This window comes from Chelonia mydas, chromosome 4 (genome assembly GCF_015237465.2).
Source record: "Chelonia mydas isolate rCheMyd1 chromosome 4, rCheMyd1.pri.v2, whole genome shotgun sequence".
In the NCBI taxonomy this organism is placed as follows: Eukaryota; Metazoa; Chordata; order Testudines; family Cheloniidae; genus Chelonia; species Chelonia mydas.
The window spans coordinates 140297613-140316151 of NC_057852.1; the positions used below are offsets into that span (position 1 = coordinate 140297613).

The window sequence follows — 18539 nt, forward strand, 5'->3', positions numbered from 1 at the left end:
GGCAGGAAGCCCCTGGACCTGGAGGGGCGGATCCAGGGAGTGGGTGGGCTCCTGGAGCGGGGTGACTGAGGCAAGCCGTAGGGACTAGAGGGGCCTCAACGGAAGATCCCGGCTCTGGGGGAAGCCTGGAAATTGCACTGAACTGTTTTACCGGAGAGAAAAACGCTGCGGGTCTAACCAGAGCTCTGGTCGTGGGGGGCAGCCGAGGCGGGGCAGGCAGGTCAGACCATGCAGTGGCTCAGTGTGCCTGGGCTGGAGGTCGCAAGCGCGTGATTTAGGGCACGTGCCCCTTGGCACACACCCCGTAAGTGGGATGTGGAAGGCTCCAGCCGGATACTTGTACGTTGGTTTTGGGGGCACTGGCTGACAGGAGTGTCCTAAATTCTAAGCCTGACTTGTTCGGCCGTGTGTCCCTCCCCCACTCTCTGCCTCAGTGTCCCCATCTGCAAAATGGGGTGAGAGTCCTGTAAACGGGCAAGCGTACATGTGTCACCACTGCCCTCTGCTGGGTGGAATCAGAACTGCTCCACCACGTCTCATAGGCCCTGTGCTGCCAGCAGAGAAGATTCTCCTTGAGCGGCCGTGGCAGGGGCCTGGGCAGTTAGATCAAGGGATTCAAGTTCTAGCCCCCTTCCCCTCCCCATGGCTGTGAAGTTCCATGGGGTGCAGCAAGGGGCCCCCCACATAGGGTATATTAGTCCTGCAGGATCCTTCCACCTCTTTCCTGGTTCCTGCAGCCAGCTAGGCGGGTTCCCCCCAGCCTTCCCCTCCCCTGGGGCGCAGGGGTGCCCCTGGGGAGGGGGGACTATGGTGGGGGGCCGGAGGGTGCCAGCTGTGATAGCAGGGAGCAGGGATGATGAAGGATCCCCTCCACGTGTCACTTACAGACCTGGCCCCCTGGAGCCACTAATGAGGGGTCACCTGCTAACGAGGCACTAGGAATACCCCAGTGTCCCCAGCCCCCGGCGGGGTAAGTGAGAGGGGAAGCGGGAGGAAGAATTATCCCTGTGGTAGAGATGGGAACTGAGCCCCCCACCCCCATCTGGTGACCGCCCCGGCATTCTGCAAGGCCCATCTCCGTGCCCTGCCCCTGGGGGAGAGGGGCGTGTTAAGGGCTAGTGATGGGGGGAGAGAGCTTGGGCTGAATAATGTTCGGGGCAGGGGGGCTTTTCCTGGCTAGGGGCTGAGGGGCAGCAGGTGCTGGCTTTCCCCGGGAATGGGCCGTACGCTGGAGATCTGGCCAAGGGCAGGCGCGTTAGCCCAGGAGATGAGGGGTCTCTCGATGGGGACAACTCAGGGGGCGCTCGGTGCTGGGTGGGGGGCCCCGGCTAGACTGGACACGGCATGTGTTGGTGGATCTTTGGGTCTGTCCAGGTAGGTGCGGGTTTGTAGATCCCCGTGTGGCCAGGTGTGTCTAGGTGTCTGTGTGTAGAGGTGTGTGCTGCTAGACCCCTTGGTGTGGCCAGGGGTGTGTGTCTGGATGTGTGTGGGCTGGTAGATCCCTGTGTGGCTGGGCGTGCATGCGTGTATAGCTGTATGTGTCTCTGTGTGTAGGTCTGTTGCTAGGTCCATGTGTGTCCGGGTATTGGTAGGTGCTGGGGTGTCCAGGTGTCAGTAGGTTCCGGGGTGTCTGGTTGTTGGTCGGTCCCGGGGTGCCCGGCTGTGCGTGTGAGTCGGTCCCGGGGTGCCCGGCTGTGCATGTGAGTAGGGATCGGGGTGCCCGGCTGTGCGTGTGGGTCGGTCCCGGGGTGCCCGGCTGTGTGTGTGAGTAGGGATCGGGGTGCCCGGCTGTGCGTGTGGGTCGGTCCTGGGGTGCCCGGCTGTGCGTGTGAGTAGGGATCGGGGTGCCTGGCTGTGCGTGTGGGTCAGTCCTGGGGTGCCCGGCTGTGCGTGTGAGTAGGGATCGGGGTGCCCGGCTGTGCGTGTGGGTCAGTCCTGGGGTGCCTGGCTGTGTGTGTGGGTCAGTCCTGGGGTGCCCAGCTGTGCGTGTGGGTCGGTCCTGGGGTGCCCGGCTGTGCGTGTGGGTAGGGATCGGGGTGCCCGGCTGTGCGTGTGGGTCAGTCCTGGGGTGCCCGGCTGTGCGTGTGAGTAGGGACTGGGGTGTTCTCGTAGGCCAGCCCTGTGCAAGCGCTGGTGCGGCCCATTAATAATTGACGGCGTGATGGCGATTACGGGGCCTGTACAAGCGTCCTGAATATTTCCTCGGGCCCTGCTGCTGCTGGGAATGGATGGGGCTCCCTCCTCATCCATCGTCCGCAGGGGGCTCTTCCCTGCTGCTGCCTCAGCTTCTCCCTGTGGGGCCGGGCTAGGCTGCCCCACACTCCTGGACTCCTCTCCCCTTCTCTGGCCCAGCCCGCTCTGCACCCTCCCCAGCCCCTCTCATGCCTGGGGCTCTCACCCCCTGCTCTCCAGGCTGCTCCTCCGGGGGGCGTCCTACCCACAGCCCTCGGCATCAATCCCCGCTCTCCCCTCCCCCCAGGACTCCTGGGTCCCCCGGCTCGGGCTCCCTGGTTGATCGGCTCTGCAGCAATAAAACCCATTAGCTGCCTGCCGCCAGGGAGGGCTCAGGTGGTGGTCGATACCCAGAGCAGCCGGGGAGAAGCCGCTGGAAGGGCCAGCCCGGCGCTCGCCGGCAGAGATATCTGGAGATGTGTTTGTGGGGACCGATGGGCCGCGGGTGGGCGGGGGCGTCTGCACGCGGGAGTCGGGGTGGGGGTGCTCTAGCCGGGTGCTGGGGGTGCTGCAGGGGGGCATGGCTGTGACTGGCATTGGGGTTGGGGGGCTTGTGGGGGTTTGTGCAGCCTGCCACGGGTCTGCCAGCCCTCGCCACCCCGCCCCCCCCGTTGTCGGACCAGCCACCCGAGCTTGCTGCCCCCCCCCGGGGGGCGGAGGAGAGACCTGGCATGGCACCCCGCCTGGCCTGCGCGGCCCCCACCAGGAAGCCCTGGGAATGGGGCTGGTTCCCCAGGTCACCCCAAGCCACTGGCGTGGTCCCCGTCATTTCACAGCGGCGTGGGGACTCTCCTCGGGACATCCCCACCCCACAGCCCGGGAGACACCCAAGGCTCGGGGGGGGGGCCCACGGGCTCTGCCCCTGCTCAGTGGGTACGGATCTCCCTGGGGGCATGTGGGATGGGGCAGGTGTGGTGGGATGGGAGATGTATGGGGGGTGGGATTGGGAGGTGAAGCCATAGGCTGCGGGACCAGTAGGACAGGACCCCCCCACACACGCATTAAATATCCGGATTTCTCCCCTTTTCTCTCAGGTTTTTCCTCAAGTTCTTCCTCAAGTGCAACCAGAACTGCCTGAAGAACGCGGGGAACCCCCGGGACATGCGCCGCTTCCAGGTGAACCCCCCGGGACAGGGGCCCTCGCCCGGCAGGTCGGGCCTGCAGCACCCCCCAGGCGCCGGGGCTGGGGACGGACAGCGGGGGCTCGGTCAGGCCTCCAGCCAGGCCCCCGCTGCCCGCTCTGCTGCTGTCCCGCTGCGCCACCCCCTGGGTGGGGGGAAAGGGGGCGTCGGGCTGGGGACGGGCCCATGGGCCCCCCAGCAGGTAGCTACGAGCGCAGCCTGGGACGGGCCTGGCGGGGAAGGGCACAACCCCGGGGTGTTCCTGACACGGAGGTCGGGGGTGTGGAGGCGGCTCCCCTGGGAGGGCTGGGGGGGTCCGTGACTTGGGCCAGGCCTGGCTCGCAGGGGCAGGTGGCCTGGCTGCCTTCTCGGTCTCTGCTCCCGGCGGCCGGTTGCCTGGGGGGCGGCTGACGGGCTGGCTCAGCCCGGGCCCCTGCGGGTGACCAGTCCAGTCTCTGGGCAGTGACCGGTGGTGGTGGGGGGCACATCTCAGCCTCCTCTCGGCCCGCAGCGAGGGGAGAACCCCGCTCCCCCAGGGGATCCCCGCGGTCTGACGTGGCCAGGCCACGGGGCGGGGGCAGCCTGTGTCCTCGCTCATTGCAGAGACTGCAGCCAGGCCTGCTCTGGGGACCCCTGGAGGGCCGGCACGTGTGGGGCTAGGAAAGATGGGTCCTCTGCTTTCCGGGCTGTGGAGTCGGCTCCCCTCGCCAGCACGAAACCCACCAATAGATCCACACAGCGACGGCTCCCGGCCCTGCACCGTGACACCTGCACGCCTGAGAGCTGTAGGAGTTTCTGAGGGGCCTAGGGGAGTTAGGAGCAATCCCCCCCAGAGTGACTCCACGGTCTGATCTTGCTGGATTCTGGCACCGTTGCTCTCCTTTGAGCTGCTTACCTGCCCCCTCGCCCCAGCCCAGACGGAAGGAGCCGAAAAGTGGCACCTTCCCCCTTTCATTAGCCCCTCGCTGGCTCAGTGCAGCAGCTGGGGGCTCCCTAGATGTCTGGGGGAGGGGTGGTTTGGGGACGTCTCTGTCTCTGCGGCTCGTGGCGTTATGTGGGGTCGGAGGGCTGCATTGTGGCGTGGAAGGCAGAGGCAGTCGCAGCTGTGCCCGGCGGGCCATTCCCCAGGGGGAAGGGGGGTCTGTCTGTCTGCCTGTCCCGTCTGAGGAGTGCCAGAGTGATTGTGACACTGGGGACTGTGTGAATAACCAGCCTGGCACCATCGCCAGCTCCTGGGGGCCTCGGCGGGCCTGCCAGCCCAGGGCCACCTCAGGGTGTTGGGAGCCCTGTGTCCGAGGCCCCAGCTGCACTACCAAGCTCACCGGACTGAGCCGCGTTGTGCCGGGCGGCTGTGGCCCAGCCCGCAGGAACGGGGCATCCAGGAAGCTGCGTTCTTGAGGGACCAGGGCTTTGGCCAAGGCGTACTGTGGTTCATTCTGTAGGATGGGGCGGGCAATTGTATTGGACACCCTGGGGCAGCTGTTTCCATTCTACCACCCGCACTGTCTCAGGCAGCCAGGGATCTGTAACCCCAAAGTGTTCCCTGGTGTCTCTCGTCCTCCATTCTTCTGCACGTCTCACATTTCACAGATGGGGAAACCGAGGCACGAACAGTTCCGTGACTTACAGTCGCCCGCGGTGCAGTGGCAGAGCCAGGGCCCACTGTGCGTAGGGTCACCGTTCCCCGCTGGCTCTCCCAGCCAGAGGGGTACATCCCCTCGTCACAGCGACCCCCGTTGTCTCACAGGGCGAGGGCTCGTTAGCAGCAGTACAGCCCTGCCTCTCTCCCAGGTACGCCAGCCCTGCCCCTGCCCGCCCCCTGCATCGTGTGCCTCCTCCGGCCTGCCATGCCCAGCTCCCCCGTGGTGCCTGGCGGGTGCAGCTCGGCAGGCGGAGGTGGCGGCTCTGGCCCGGCTCCCCAGCTCACCCCCAGTGCGGCGCCTTCATTAGGGCCTCTCGGAAAGATATGATAATTGTGACATTTTTACATGATTAACAACCCATCCAATTTGCATAGCGCCGCGGTTCCTGGGAGAGCAGCCAAGCCCGCCACCCCGACGAGCCAGCGAGCGGGTGGGGGCAGGGAGGAGACCTGGCAGCCAGGCTGGGGGCTGGGGCTGGCCTGGCCCCCTCGCCCCCTGGAACGCTGACCCTCGTGTAACGAAGCGGCCTTTGGCGGCACACTACTGAAAGTATCAATTCGAGCAGGGCAGTCACAGCCCCAGACTGGGATTTCTGTGCACCCCAAGGCAAACCAAACCAGCCAGACAGAGAGGACTTCGGTTTTGCCCCACTGGCTAACCATAAGTCACACAAGCAATTCCCTTAGACACCCCAGTTTCCCAGTATCCCCACCAGCACTGCTCCTTATGGGGACGAATGGTTATGAAAACCAATACCCCAGTAAAAGTAAAAAGGTTCTCTCGATCCCAAAGGACCAAGCCCCAGACCCAGGTCAATATACAAATCAGATCTTACCCACAAATCACGCTGTGGCCAATCCTTTAGAATCTAAAATCTAAAGGTTTATTCATAAAAAGAAAGAAATATAGATGAGAGCTAGAATTGGTGAAATGGAATCAATGACATCCAGTAATGGCAAAGTTCTTGGTTCAGGCTTTCAGCCGCGATGGAATAAACTGCAGGTTCAAATCCCGTCTCTGGAGAACATCCCTAGCTGGGGTGGGTCCTTCAGTCCTTTGTTCAGAGCTTCAATTTGTAGCAACGTTCCTCCAGAGGTAAGAAGCAGGATTGAAGACAAAATGGAGCGGTTTCCAGGGCCTTTTATATCCTCTGCCCTGTGGAAGGACCCCTTTGTTCTTAGTCTGGAAAATCACAGCAGCAAGGTGGAATTTGGAGTCACCTGGGCAAGTCACATGTCCACGCATGACTCAGGTCTTTACAGGTAGAGCAGCCATTGCTCACGTGCTACCTTGAACGTTCCCAGGAAGACTTTTCATATGTGGATTGGAGTCTCCCAAGGTCCATTGTCAGTTAAGTGTTTCTTGATTGGGCACTTACCGAGAATAGTCTTTTCTCAAGAAGCTGACCAAATGCTTCCCTGAGGCTACCTAGAATCAAAACACATTGAGATGCGAGTACATAGCCACTATTCATAACTTTAACTACAAACCTGACACACCCACACAGATAGGATAATCATACCCAGCAATCATAGCCTTCCATAGACACCTCCCACGGCCCCCTTTGTACAATAGTTCCTGCAAATACAGAACCGGGGTGGCGACACTGATCCGTGCGGTCCCCGTTCATACTAGTAACGTCCCAGCGGCCCCAGTTCACGTCAGTAACGTCACACCTGGCTCTGCAGGGCGCATGGCAGCAGGGAGTTGCCGCGGCTCAGGGTTCAGGACTGAACAGCTGCCCTGCCCCAGAACCTCCCCTCCCAGCTTTCCCACAATGCACCGGTGGGTGGCGTGGGCCATCGCCTAAGCAGCGTCAGACCCTGGTACTTAGCCCCTAGTAATGGCATCCCGCACCCCCACCCCCGCCGGAGAGGGCTGGGCCACGGCTGGCATTCAGGGGCCTTGCAGTGCCTTGGGCTGCCCCACTGGGGGTAGGGTTCAACAGACACTGCCGTGCGATGGGCTGCCCCATTGAGGGGGCCTCCAAGGACCCTATGGTGCAATGGGCTGTCCTGTTTCGGGGGGGTTCCAAGGACTCTGCATTGCAATGGGGCTGTCCCATTGAGGGGTGGTGCTAAGGACTCTATGGTGTGATGGGCTGTCCCGTTTGGGGGGCGGGGGTGCTAAGGACTCTGCATTGCAATGGGCGGGGGGGGGGGGGGGGGGGGTTCTAAGGACTCTGCATTGCAATGGGGCTGCCCCATTATGGGATGGTGCTAAGGACTCTATGGTGTGATGGGCTGTCCCATTTGGGGGGGGGTGCTAAGGACTCTGCATTGCAATGGGCTGCCCCATTGAGGGATGGTGCTAAGGACTCTATGGTGTGATGGGCTGTCCCGTTTGGGGGGGGGTCCTAAGGACTCTGCATTGCAATGGGCTGCCCCATTGAGGGATGGTGCTAAGGACTCTATGGTGTGATGGGCTGTCCCGTTGGGAGGCGGAGGGGGGGGTTCTAAGGACTCTGCATTGCAATGGGGCTGCCCCATTATGGGATGGTGCTAAGGACTCTATGGTGTGATGGGCTGTCCCGTTTGGGGGGGGGGTTCTAAGGACTCTGCATTGTAATGGGCTGCCCCATTGAGGGATGATGCTAAGGACTCTATGGTGTGATGGGCTGTCCCGTTTGGGGGGGGGGTCCTAAGGACTCTGCATTGCAATGGGCTGCCCCATTGAGGGATGGTGCTAAGGACTCTATGGTGTGATGGGCTGTCCCATTTGGGGGGCAGGGGTGCTAAGGACTCTGCATTGCAATGGGCTGCCCCATTGAGGGATGGTGCTAAGGACTCTATGGTGTGATGGGCTGTCCCGTTTGGGGGGGGGTCCTAAGGACTCTGCATTGCAATGGGCTGCCCCATTGAGGGATGGTGCTAAGGACTCTATGGTGTGATGGGCTGTCCCGTTTGGGGGGGGGTCCTAAGGACTCTGCATTGCAATGGGCTGCCCCATCGAGGGATGGTGCTAAGGACTCTATGGTGTGATGGGCTGTCCCGTTTGGGGGGGCGGAGGGGGGGGGTTCTAAGGACTCTGCATTGCAATGGGCTGCCCCATTGAGGGGTGGTGCTAAGGACTGCGGTGTGATGGGCTGTCCCGTTTTGGGGGGGGTGCTAAGGACTCTGCGGTGGGATGGGCTGTCCCGTCTGGGGGGGACTCAACCCCTGACTTGCACTCTCGGGGTACAGGCAATGTCCCAAACTGGGGTGGGGTCCCTGAGAGCTGCTGCAGGGGCCCGGGCCGCGCAGTGCACCGGCTGCCGGGGTCTCGCCGGACCGGCTCTCCTGCCGCACAGCTGCCGTAACGCTGAGATGCTCTTGGCCCCCAGGTGGTGGTGTCAACGACGGTGAACGTGGACGGGCACGTCCTGGCGGTGTCCGATAACATGTTCGTCCACAACAACTCGAAGCACGGGCGCCGGGCGCGACGGCTGGACCCCTCCGAAGGTGAGCACCCCCCGGCTCTGCCGGAGCATCCAGCCCCCTGCTGCACGCGGGTCGGCGGGAGCGGGGGGCTCAGAATGAGCAGCCGCTTTGGGAAATTGCAGGGGGCGGGCCCCAGCTAAGCGTGCAGGGGGTCTCCAGGCATGGAGTGCCGGGAAACAGCCGCAGAGAGCAGCCCCGAGCGCAGCCCGGTGAGCACTCCCCTCGCACGGGCCTCCCCAGCACCGACCACCATTGCACCGCCGTGATCTCCATTTCCCCGTGCGATCGCACCAGGCCCCGACCCACCCCACCCACCCGGGTCCACTTTCAAGTCCTGAGCCAGAAACCAGCACCCCACCCCAAAATAAAAGCAGCGCGAGCCCTCCCCAAGACCTGGCCCCCGCGCTCTCCCCGTGGGTGGCTGGGCCCTGGCCAAGGCCCGTCCCCTGGAGGCAGCCAGCCGGCTCTGCTGGCACGATGCCCGGCGTTGCAGAGGATCCCGACACACGCCATCTGCCCTGGAAATGGCCTGGCACCAAATCCCACAGCGCTGCCCTGTGAATGACCCTGTCAGCCCCTTAAGGACTTGCTGGCCCTGCCCCAAACCTGCCGCGGCCCAGCTGCCCACCGGCTTGATGCTTCAAACGGGGCAGCCCCAAGTTCTTGGCTAGCGGCCAGCACATCCCACCGCGGGCTCCGTAGGAGCAGGATGACGTGCCCTGTTGATGGCAGTTGCCCAGGGAGATGGGGGGACCTGTACGTCACCCCAAACTCACCGCTCCCTGCACAGCAGTCGCTGTCAGCGCTCCCGGCCCCGCGGTGGGTGCTCTGGGAACGCTGAGTGCCCCTGGACACCCCAAGCCCAGGACACCCGGGACCCCCAGCCCCGGGCCCCCTTTCTAAGCCGGCAGGTGGATGATCGTTTCCTCGCTGCCCCACAGTAAAGGGGGGCTGAGCCCTTCGGGGGCGCTGCCGTCTCAGGTGGCGGGTGCACAGAAGCTAGACAGCCCCCCCGCAGGGGCCCAGTGTGTTCTGATCGGCTGCTGCTGCCAGGGCCCGGCGCCCACGCTCCTGGCCCCTTCCCGTGTCATGTGCGTGGCGAAGCCTGGCTGAGACACCGGTCACCCCCCACCCCTGCCCCAGAAGCCCCCAGACCCCCCGATCTCCACCATCAGGGCTCCCCCGGGCAAGAAACTCCACTGGCTCCTGCTTCGCCCCTCCTGCTGTCGAATACAGCTTGGGGGGTGGGGGGGCGAGGGGCAGGGCCTGGCACTTGGCTCTGGGGCCTGCCGTGGTGCAGTGCCATCGACAGGGCACAGGTGCAGCCAGACCCACACATCACGGCCCCTGGACCTGCACCCAGCGGGATGGGATCTGTGGCAGCACCGACGCGGACCCGGCCAGGCTGGCACTGGCCTGGGGTCTGGCTCCTGGCATGGTTCTGCCAGGGCTGCCACTGGCCATCCTCAAAGCCCCTGGCCCCAGGGGGGCTCTCCTGAGCCTGGAGAGCCGGACCCAAGGTCCACTGATGGCACCCGGAGGCTTCCCAAGGATCTCACAGGGGTTCGGGTCCTCCCGCCTTCCCCTCAGGCCTGCCAGGGCTGGGACCGGGAGCTCTCCGACGTGGGCCTTTGCAGCAGGTCCCCGGGGGAGGTGTGTGCCCTGGGATCCCTCCCCGCTGCAGCTGCTGCAACATCGGACAAGTCCACCCTCTGTTCCCTCCGCTCCCCACCCCACCCCCTCTGGCATTTGGGGGCCAGGCCCCCAGCCACGCTATGTTACGGCCTCTGTGGAACTGCCAGTCCCCGCTGGCAGACCCCCGGCTCGGCGTCTGTGTCTCCCCCAGCGCTGACCCCCCGGGCCTGGCAGGCTAGACCCTCTCTGGAGCTGGCAGTGCCCAGCGGCCCTGCAGTGCCCCACTCTAGAGCTCCCCCCAGCCCCCTCCCCGGCCGAGGGAAGCTTTGCCATTCCCACGGGGAACGGGTGTCCCAGCCCTACTCCCCTGCAGTAAGTCCATCTGCCCCCCTCCCTCCATCCATCCGCCCTTCCATCCACCCCTCCCTCCATCCCTCCCTATTCACACCCCTCCCTCCATCCATCCCTCCCCCTACACACTCCTCCACCCGCCCTTCCATCCACCCCTCTCTCCATCCCTCCCCGTACACACCCCTCCCTCCATCCATCCCTCCCCCACACACTCCTCCACCCGTCCTTCCATCCACCCCTCCCTCCATCCCTCCCCGTACACACCCCTCCCTCCATCCATCCATCCCTCCCTCCCTGTACACACTTCTCCATCCATCTCTCCCCAGTCTCACCCCTCCATCACACCCCTCCATGCATCCGCCTCCATACACGCCCCTCCGTCCATCCTTCCATCCCTCCATCCATCCTTCCCCATCACACCCCTTCCTCCACCCATCCCTTCCCATTAACACCCCTCCCTCCATCCTTCCGTCCTTCCATCCACCCCTCCCTCCATCCCTCCCCATACACACCCCTCCATCCATCCATCCATCCCTCCCTGTACACACCCCTCTGTCTGTCCCTCCCTCCATCCCTCCCCATACACACCTCTCCATCCATCTCTCCCCATTCTCACCCCTCCATCACACCCCTCCATACATCCGCCCCATACACACCCCTCTGTCCATCCTTCCATCCATCCCTCCCCATACACACCCCTTCCTCCATCCATCCCTCCCCATACACACCCCTCCATCCATCCATCCATCCCTCCCCCTACACACCCTCCATCCTGCAACCCCATCATACCCCTCCCTCTATTCCCCCATCCATCTCTCCCTGTACACACCTCTCCCTCCATCCATTTCTTCCCATTCTCACCCCTCCATCACACCCCTCCATCCATCCGCCCCCATACACACCCCTCCGCCCGTCCTTCCACCCCCATCACGCCTCTGCATCCATCCCTCCCCCTACACACCCCTCTGTCTGTCCCTCCATCCATCTGTCCCCATTCACACCCCTCCTCTCTATCTGTCTGTCTCCCATCCCAGCCCTGCTCTCTCCTCTCCTCGCCTGCTTTCTCCTCCTCCCCGTCCCGGCTCTCCCCGTGCTCCCCGCTCTCTGTCACCCCCTGACCACGCGCTGTCTCTCCCTCCCCGCCCGCAGCAGCCACCCCCTGCATCAAAGCCATCAGCCCCAGCGAAGGGTGGACGACGGGCGGCGCCACCGTCATCGTCATCGGCGACAACTTCTTTGACGGGCTGCAGGTCGTCTTCGGCACCATGCTGGTGTGGAGCGAGGTGGGCGAGCGTGAGCCCCCTTCCCCCGGTGCCTCTCCGCGCCCCCACGCCCGCCCCCCACATCTCTGTCCATCCTGAGGCCTCCCGGCGCCGCGCAGCCCCATCCCGAGGCGCCGGGCAGGGCCCCTTCGGGCTGGGCCGGGGGTAGCTCTGGGTCAAGGCGAAGGGGCCCTGCCCTGTGGGGTGCAGCCCCCGGAGGTGCGGAGCCAGGCTCCCTTCAGAGCTCCGGCCCCGCCGGATCCTGTCTCAGCGGGTACCGTGCCAGATCCCTCCCGCCCATCTCCCAATGCCAGGCCACTTCCCCGGAGGGAGCCCCGGCCCAGCCTGGCCTGGGGAACTGGGCAAGGGCAGAGGGCCCGGGGGACGGGCTCCTGAGGCACAGCGGCACCCTGGGGGCTCCCCACGAGGGGGGGCTGGGATGGAGGCTCCTCATGCCCCTTGCTGGCCAGCGAAGGGTCCTTGGACCGGCTAGTCTGTGAGCTTGAGAGGCCGGGGGAGCCGGCTGGGCTCAGCCCCGGGGGAGGAGAGTGAATCTGCACCTGAATCGGGGCCTTAATCTCCTCCCCCCCCATTGCCCCTCCAGTCATCACCTCCCCTCCTCCATCCCCCCCCCGCACTGCACATGGGCTCAGCCCCCCTCTCTCCTGCCCCGTGCAGCTGATCACCCCTCACGCCATCCGGGTGCAGACGCCGCCCCGCCACATCCCCGGCGTGGTGGAGGTGACGCTCTCCTACAAGTCGAAGCAGTTCTGCAAGGGAGCGCCCGGCCGCTTCGTCTACACAGGTGAGGGGCGCGGCCGGGCCGGGCAGCTCTGCCCTCGGGGCTCACCACCCTGCTCCACCACCGCTCGGCCACGGCGGGACGGGTGACGTGCCCAGGGCCAGAGAGCGAGTGGGTGGCAGAGGTGGGAGTGGCACCCCAGAGTCCTGCCCCCTCTGGTGTAACTGCCAGGCCCCGCCCCGGGGGAGTCTGGGAGTCACTGGGGGTCTGGGTGGCCAGGGACTGGTGGGTGATCTGTCGCCCCCGAGGCCTCCAGCCCATTGGATGGCCAGGAAAACGCATTCTTGGTGGCCAGCGTCTCCTTGGTCTGCCCTTGGGATGCCGTTTCCTCCTGCCCCAGGGCGAGGGGCGTCGGGGAGGGGTGCTGTGTCCTGGGCTCCGGGAGGGAGCCGTCACATGGCCGCTCGCGGGCGTGATGGGAGCAGCAGGCAGCCCCTCTGCACGGCCGCCCAGACGTCTCCCCGCCACCGGCCCAGCAGAGACCGGGTCCCTGCTCTGAGGGGCGCCCCCAGCCTGGGCACGGTGGAGCCATGCCGGAGGGGCAGGGCAGCAAGGACCTGCCTCTCCTGACCCCGTGGAAATGCAGGAGTGGGAGCGGGGCCTCCGTCTGGGCCCTGGTGAGCTCTGAATCACCCCCCAGCCCAGGCTAGGCACAGAGGGCCTGTGGGGGCGGGCGGGAGGACAGTGAGGGGGCAGATGTCTCTATAGGGCTGGTTTGGTGATAGATGTGTGTGTAGGGGGGAGGGGCGGAGGGGTAAATGGAGGTAGGTAGGGGTACATGGGGTAGATTATAGAGGGTTGGTTTGGTGATAGGATGGATGGGTAGGTAAGTGGGGGGGTGGGAGGGGTGGGGATGGAGGGAGGGAGGTGGATGGAGGTGGGTAGGTAGGTGTGGGGATAGATGTGGGGGGCATGATGGATGGATGGGTAGGTAGGTGGTAGATGCATGGAGGATGGGTAGGTGGGGGTATGGGAGGGGCGGGGATGGAGGGAGGGGGTGGCTGGAGGTGGGTCAGTGAGAGGTAGATGCGTGCGGGGGATGGATAGGTGGGTGGGGAAGATGAGAGGGGCGGGGATGGAGGGAGGGGGGTGGCCGGAGGTGGGTCGCTGGGGGGTAGATGCATGGAGGATGGGTGGGGGGGATGGGAGGGGCGGGGATGGAGGCAGGGGGGCGGCCGGAATTGGGTCGCTGGGGGGTAGATGCATGCAGGGGGGACGGAGGGCAGAGACCCGATGCTCCCTTTCGTAGGGCACTCGTCCAGGTCCCCCACTCCCACTGCTGCTGCTCTCCCTGCTGTGCGGGGGCCCGAAGGGGCCCGGGGGGGTTCCCGGCACTCAGCCTCCCTTTCCAGACCAGGGCTGCTCTGTGCGTATCGACCCGGCTGGGGGGGCCGGGGGGAGTGATTGATTTGGCCCCCGCTCCGCCGGCTAGATCCCAGTTTCCAGCTTCTCTGGCTTTGCCCAGCCATGGAAGATTAAGGCGGGGGGGGGGGGGGGCGGGGGATCAATGGGGTGTGTGTTCCTGGGAGGGGCTTTCCTCTGTGTGTGACACCGTGTGTGTGTCTAAGACTCTGTGTGTGTGACGTGACACTAGGGTGACCAGATGTCCCGATTTTATGGGGACAGTCCCGATAGTTGGGGCTTTGTCTTATAGAGGCTCCTATAACCCCCCACCCCCTGTCCCGGTTTTTCACACTTGCTGTCTGGTCGCCCTACATGACACCGTGTGTGTAATATCGTGTGTGTGTGTGTGAGACCCTGTGTGTGTAACACCATGTGTCTGAGACCCTGTGTGTGATGCTGTGTGTGTATGTCACTCAGTGTGTGTGTGTCACAGTGATTCTCCCTCCATGCCCATCTGCCCCCCCGGCTGGCACGTGCTCCGGGTGAGCCCCGGCTGCTGAGTGGCAGCTCCCCCTGCCAAGCGGTTTGGGCACCTCCCCGGCCCGATGCCCGTGCTCCCCTCTGCGGGGTCGAGCCGCCGGCGGGCGTCCCAGCACACAGCGCCGGGTGGCTCCTGCCCGGAGTGTGGGGCGACGGGTGGGGAGACGGCCCGTCGGCCATTGTCGAAGGGCTGGGGCAAGGCTGCCTGTCCCCAAGCCTTCCCCGGGAGCCAGCCCGTCCCACCCACGGAGCGGCCGGGGGCTCCTGCTGCCAGCCTGCAGAGCCTCTTCTCTCCCCACGCCCAGCACCCCTCTGTCTGTCTGTCTGTCCAGCCCTAGCGCCCGGGCGCACCCCTGTCCGTCCAGTCCTAGCCTCCACGTGCCCTGTCTGGCCGTCCAGTCTCTGGCCTGGTGCCAGCCCTGGCCGTGGTGCTGAACCCTGGGCTTGGACCCTGGCCATGCAGCTCCGGGGGTTCGGGGAGAGGCAGGGACGTCCCGGCCCCCAGCCCCGGGTAGACTCCATGTCACTCGCGCAAGGAGGCGACGTCCATCTCTAACGGGAGCAGAGCAGGTGGCTGGGCCCAGGGGTCACGGATCCGTGGGATCGGGGCGACGCCCCACCTTTTAAACAGTCCCTGGGAGGCCCCCCTCAGTATGCCAGGCCCCCACTGGGTCCCACTTTTCCTTGTGTGGGCCCCACTTCCTAGATGGAGCCTCTGGGCTCCAGCCCCCTGCTTCATGCCTGGAGCTCAGCCCAGTGGGTCGCATGGGGCCAGCCCCCCGGAGAGCCTCGCCCCCCTACATGGAGCAGTGCACCCGCAGGTTATGCAGTGACGCCCGGCTGAATTTGCAGACCAAGCCAGGTTTGTTGGGCACCTGGACGCAGCCCTGGGGCAGCCCCGAGACGTACGGGTGAAAGCACCGTCTGTCTATCCTGCCCCCACAAAGCACCAGTCGGGGGCGGCGGGTTCACCCCTGGCTCTGGCTCTCTGGCCTGCCTCAGCCCCTGGAGAGGGCAGACAGCCTGTGCCAGGAGCCAGCCCCTTATCCCCACCGGTCCCCTCCCAGCCCGCTGTGCCCAAGCCTGCAGGCCAGGCAGTCGCAGGGTCACCGGGGTCGGTGTTCTGGCCTCAGGGATTGTCCGTCGTCATCTCGGGTTCTCCATGGCTTTGGGTCAGACTCAGCCACTCCTTAGCCTGACAGCTCAGCGACACGCATGCCTGCGTCTCCTGGCCTGCCCTGAGAGCGAATGTCGTCCTTTCCTCCCCCTGGGAGCCAGGCAAGGCTGGAGGGAAACTGAGGCACACACCGGGGTCATAGTATCATTACAAAACTTTCCCACTTTGTCACCCCAGGACTCCTGGGTTCTGTGGCCTGGCTCTGTGCCCATGGGTAGGTCAGCCCCCTGCACCATGCCTCAGTTTCCCCCACGGGGACAGCGCCAGCCCTTCCCCTCAGGCAGGTGGGGTTTAGAGGGAGCCCCGTCCGTGGCACCTGACTCTCTCTGTTTCCCTCCCTCCCCAGCACTGAACGAGCCAACCATCGACTACGGGTTCCAGCGGCTGCAGAAGGTGATCCCCCGGCACCCCGGAGACCCCGAGCGCTTACCCAAGGTAGGCCTGCTCCCCCGTGGGGCACGGAGGCAGCACGGCTCAGGGTGGACAGCCCCACGGCGGTCAGGTTCCCGTGCCGCTAGCCCCGCAGGGTGACTAGCGGGTGGCCCTGCCACAGAGTCCCCGGGCGATGCCCTGGAACTGCTCCCTACAAAGCCAGGCAGGACTCTGGGGAAGTCTCCTCTCGGAGAGCAGCCTGTCTGCAGGGCAAACAGCGCACCCGGCTCCCACCCTCCTGAGTCTGACCTTGGAGCATTCACCATCCTCTGCCCCTCCGTGCACTTCCCCCAGCGAGTCCACCCAGGCGGGGTCCTGGGGGGGCCAGAGGGTCCTGCCCCCCAACTCCGCAGTCAGACGGGACTCTCAGCCAGCCAGTAACACAGAAGGTTTATTAGACGACCGGAACATGGTCTAACACAGAGCTTGTAGGTGCAGAGAACAGGACCCCTCAGCTGGGTCCATTTTGGGGGGCAGTGAGCCAGACAATCACGTCTGTACTTCACTCCATCTCCCAGCCAGCCCCAAACTGAAACTCCCTCCAGCCCCCCAACCCCCTCTCCTCTGGGCTTTGTCCCTTTCCCAGGCCAGGAGGTCACCTGATTCCTTTGTTCTCCAGCCCTTTAGCTCTCACCTTGCAGGGGGGAAGGGCCCAGGCCATCAGTTGCCAGGAAACAGGGTGTCGGCCATTCTCTGTGTCCAGACCCCTGCACACACCTGCCCGCTAGGGCTCTGCAATGATCATACACCCTTACCCCACCCCCTAGATACTTAAGAACTGCCTAGGGGAAACTGAGGCACCCCCACACTATTCAGAGGAAACATTAAGAACAGTCCCGCTTCATCACAGGCCCACACTGGTGACGGGCTCCACAGCACTGCTAGCGAATGGCTGCATGGCTCTGTCCCCGTGCTCCCCATGCCCGGACAGCACGCTGGCACCCGGGCTGAGGAGGCAGGGGAGGGGAAATGGCGTGCCATGGCCAAGGAGCTGCCTGGGGCTCCCCGAAGATCCTCCTATTCTGCTGTGACCCTGCCCTGGCGTTACTGAATTTATACCCCTCCCAGCCCTCACCTCCCGAGGGGGAAACTGAGGCGCAAGTGGCAGGGAAGTCCCTGGGGCCTCCCTGCTGCCAGGGCCGCCCAGCTGGGTCTGCTCGCAGGATCGAGGCCACCGTCATCAGTGGGAATCTGGTTTTTGTTTCCCGAGGCACTTTCCCAACATACAGACACCCCAGTGCTGCCCGAGAGAGCACAACCCGACCGACCGGCCCAGGGGGAGCAACGTGGCCATCAGCCATGGGGAGGGGATGTCGGGCTGGCTGGGGACTCCAGGCCTGGCACGCCGCACCCCTGAGAGGCCGGGTGCCTCAGAGACTTGAACCACCCCTGGCACTCCTCCCTCTGTTGGCACTGCTCCCTCCCTGTGCCCCCCTTTGCGCCCCTTGCCCCAGCAGGGGACAGTGGTTTGCTATCGCTGTGCTGGTCGGGGAGAGGGGTGGACGCTGCCTGGGGCAAACATAAACGCAGTGTGAAACAGCCCCCCAAACGACCGCCATGAGGCATGGGGGGCCCTTTGGAGATGGTGCCAGGCAGCTGGGATGGGGGCACAGCCAGTGCTGGGCTGCATGAGGGGTGGGGGCCGGTGGGCCGTGGGGCGCTGCAGGGAGCAAGGCCTAGATGGGCCTGTCCTTCCCCCCCCACCTCCCCTCCCCCGCGCGGTGACACTAATGGCTCCAGGCAGGGCCAGGGCCGCCTGATGAGAAGTGACAGGCCAAAGCTGCTGACAAATTGGAGCCATTCATCATGTGGTGACAGGGCCCAGCCGCCCACGCTGCGCTCGCTGCTGCCCCTGCAAGGATAGGGGGGCAGGGACCCCCGTCCCAGTGTACACATGGGGGCCACAAGGGGGAACGACCTGCCCCAGGGCCCAGAGGCCATCGGAGTCAGACGCAGGATTAGAACCCGAATCCTGTGCTCCGGCCCTATGGGGCAGCGGCCCCTCCGCCGGGAGTGGGGGGACAGCACGACATTCTCTGTGCCGCCCACTAGCGTATCGCTGTCAGATAGCCGGGGGGCCGGTGGGTAGAGCAGGGGGTGGGCCTCAGGACTCCTGGGTTCCATTCCTGGCTCTGGGAGGGGAGTGGGGTCTGTGGGCGAGAGCCAGGACTTCTCCCCCAGGCCTGCAGTGCTCCCCTTTCTCCCACCAGCTGTCCCAGGCATGGGCGCGTGAGGCTTGGGGGAGGGTGCTGATGGGGTGGCCAGGCGTCCAAGGTTGTACCGGGGCCACCCACCCCACCCTGGTTCCCAGCTCAGCACTGGCTGGGGCTGCTGATCGGGTTCCCGGGAGGGGAAGGGCACTGTGTCCGTGCTGCGGCCCAGATGAGGGGCCCCCCTAACCCCCCCCATGGCTGGGAGGCTTTGTGCCCCCAGCCCGTGCCCATAGCTGAGACACGTGGTGGGCGCGAGGGTATTGGCTGCATTCAGCCCCAGCCGTAACCAGCTGCCTGGCTCGGCGTAGTTGGCCCAGGCCGGGGGCCAGGTGTGCCTGGAGAAGGGCAGTCACTGCCCCCCCGCCACC

The 18539-nt window shown here is 64.9% G+C and overlaps 1 protein-coding gene across 4 annotated transcripts in view; it reads left to right on the forward strand.

Annotated features, from left to right (window-relative positions):
* EBF4 (EBF family member 4) overlaps positions 1–18539 on the forward strand; it is a 92655-nt gene that overhangs the window by 55721 nt on the left and 18395 nt on the right. For all 4 annotated transcript variants that reach the window (XM_037898462.2, XM_037898463.2, XM_043544997.1 and 1 more), the window contains 5 exons: positions 3267–3348; positions 8319–8436; positions 11551–11684; positions 12342–12468; positions 15873–15961. In XM_037898462.2, coding sequence (XP_037754390.2) covers positions 3267–3348; positions 8319–8436; positions 11551–11684; positions 12342–12468; positions 15873–15961 — 550 coding nt within the window. The remainder of the gene's footprint in view (positions 1–3266; positions 3349–8318; positions 8437–11550; positions 11685–12341; positions 12469–15872; positions 15962–18539) is intronic.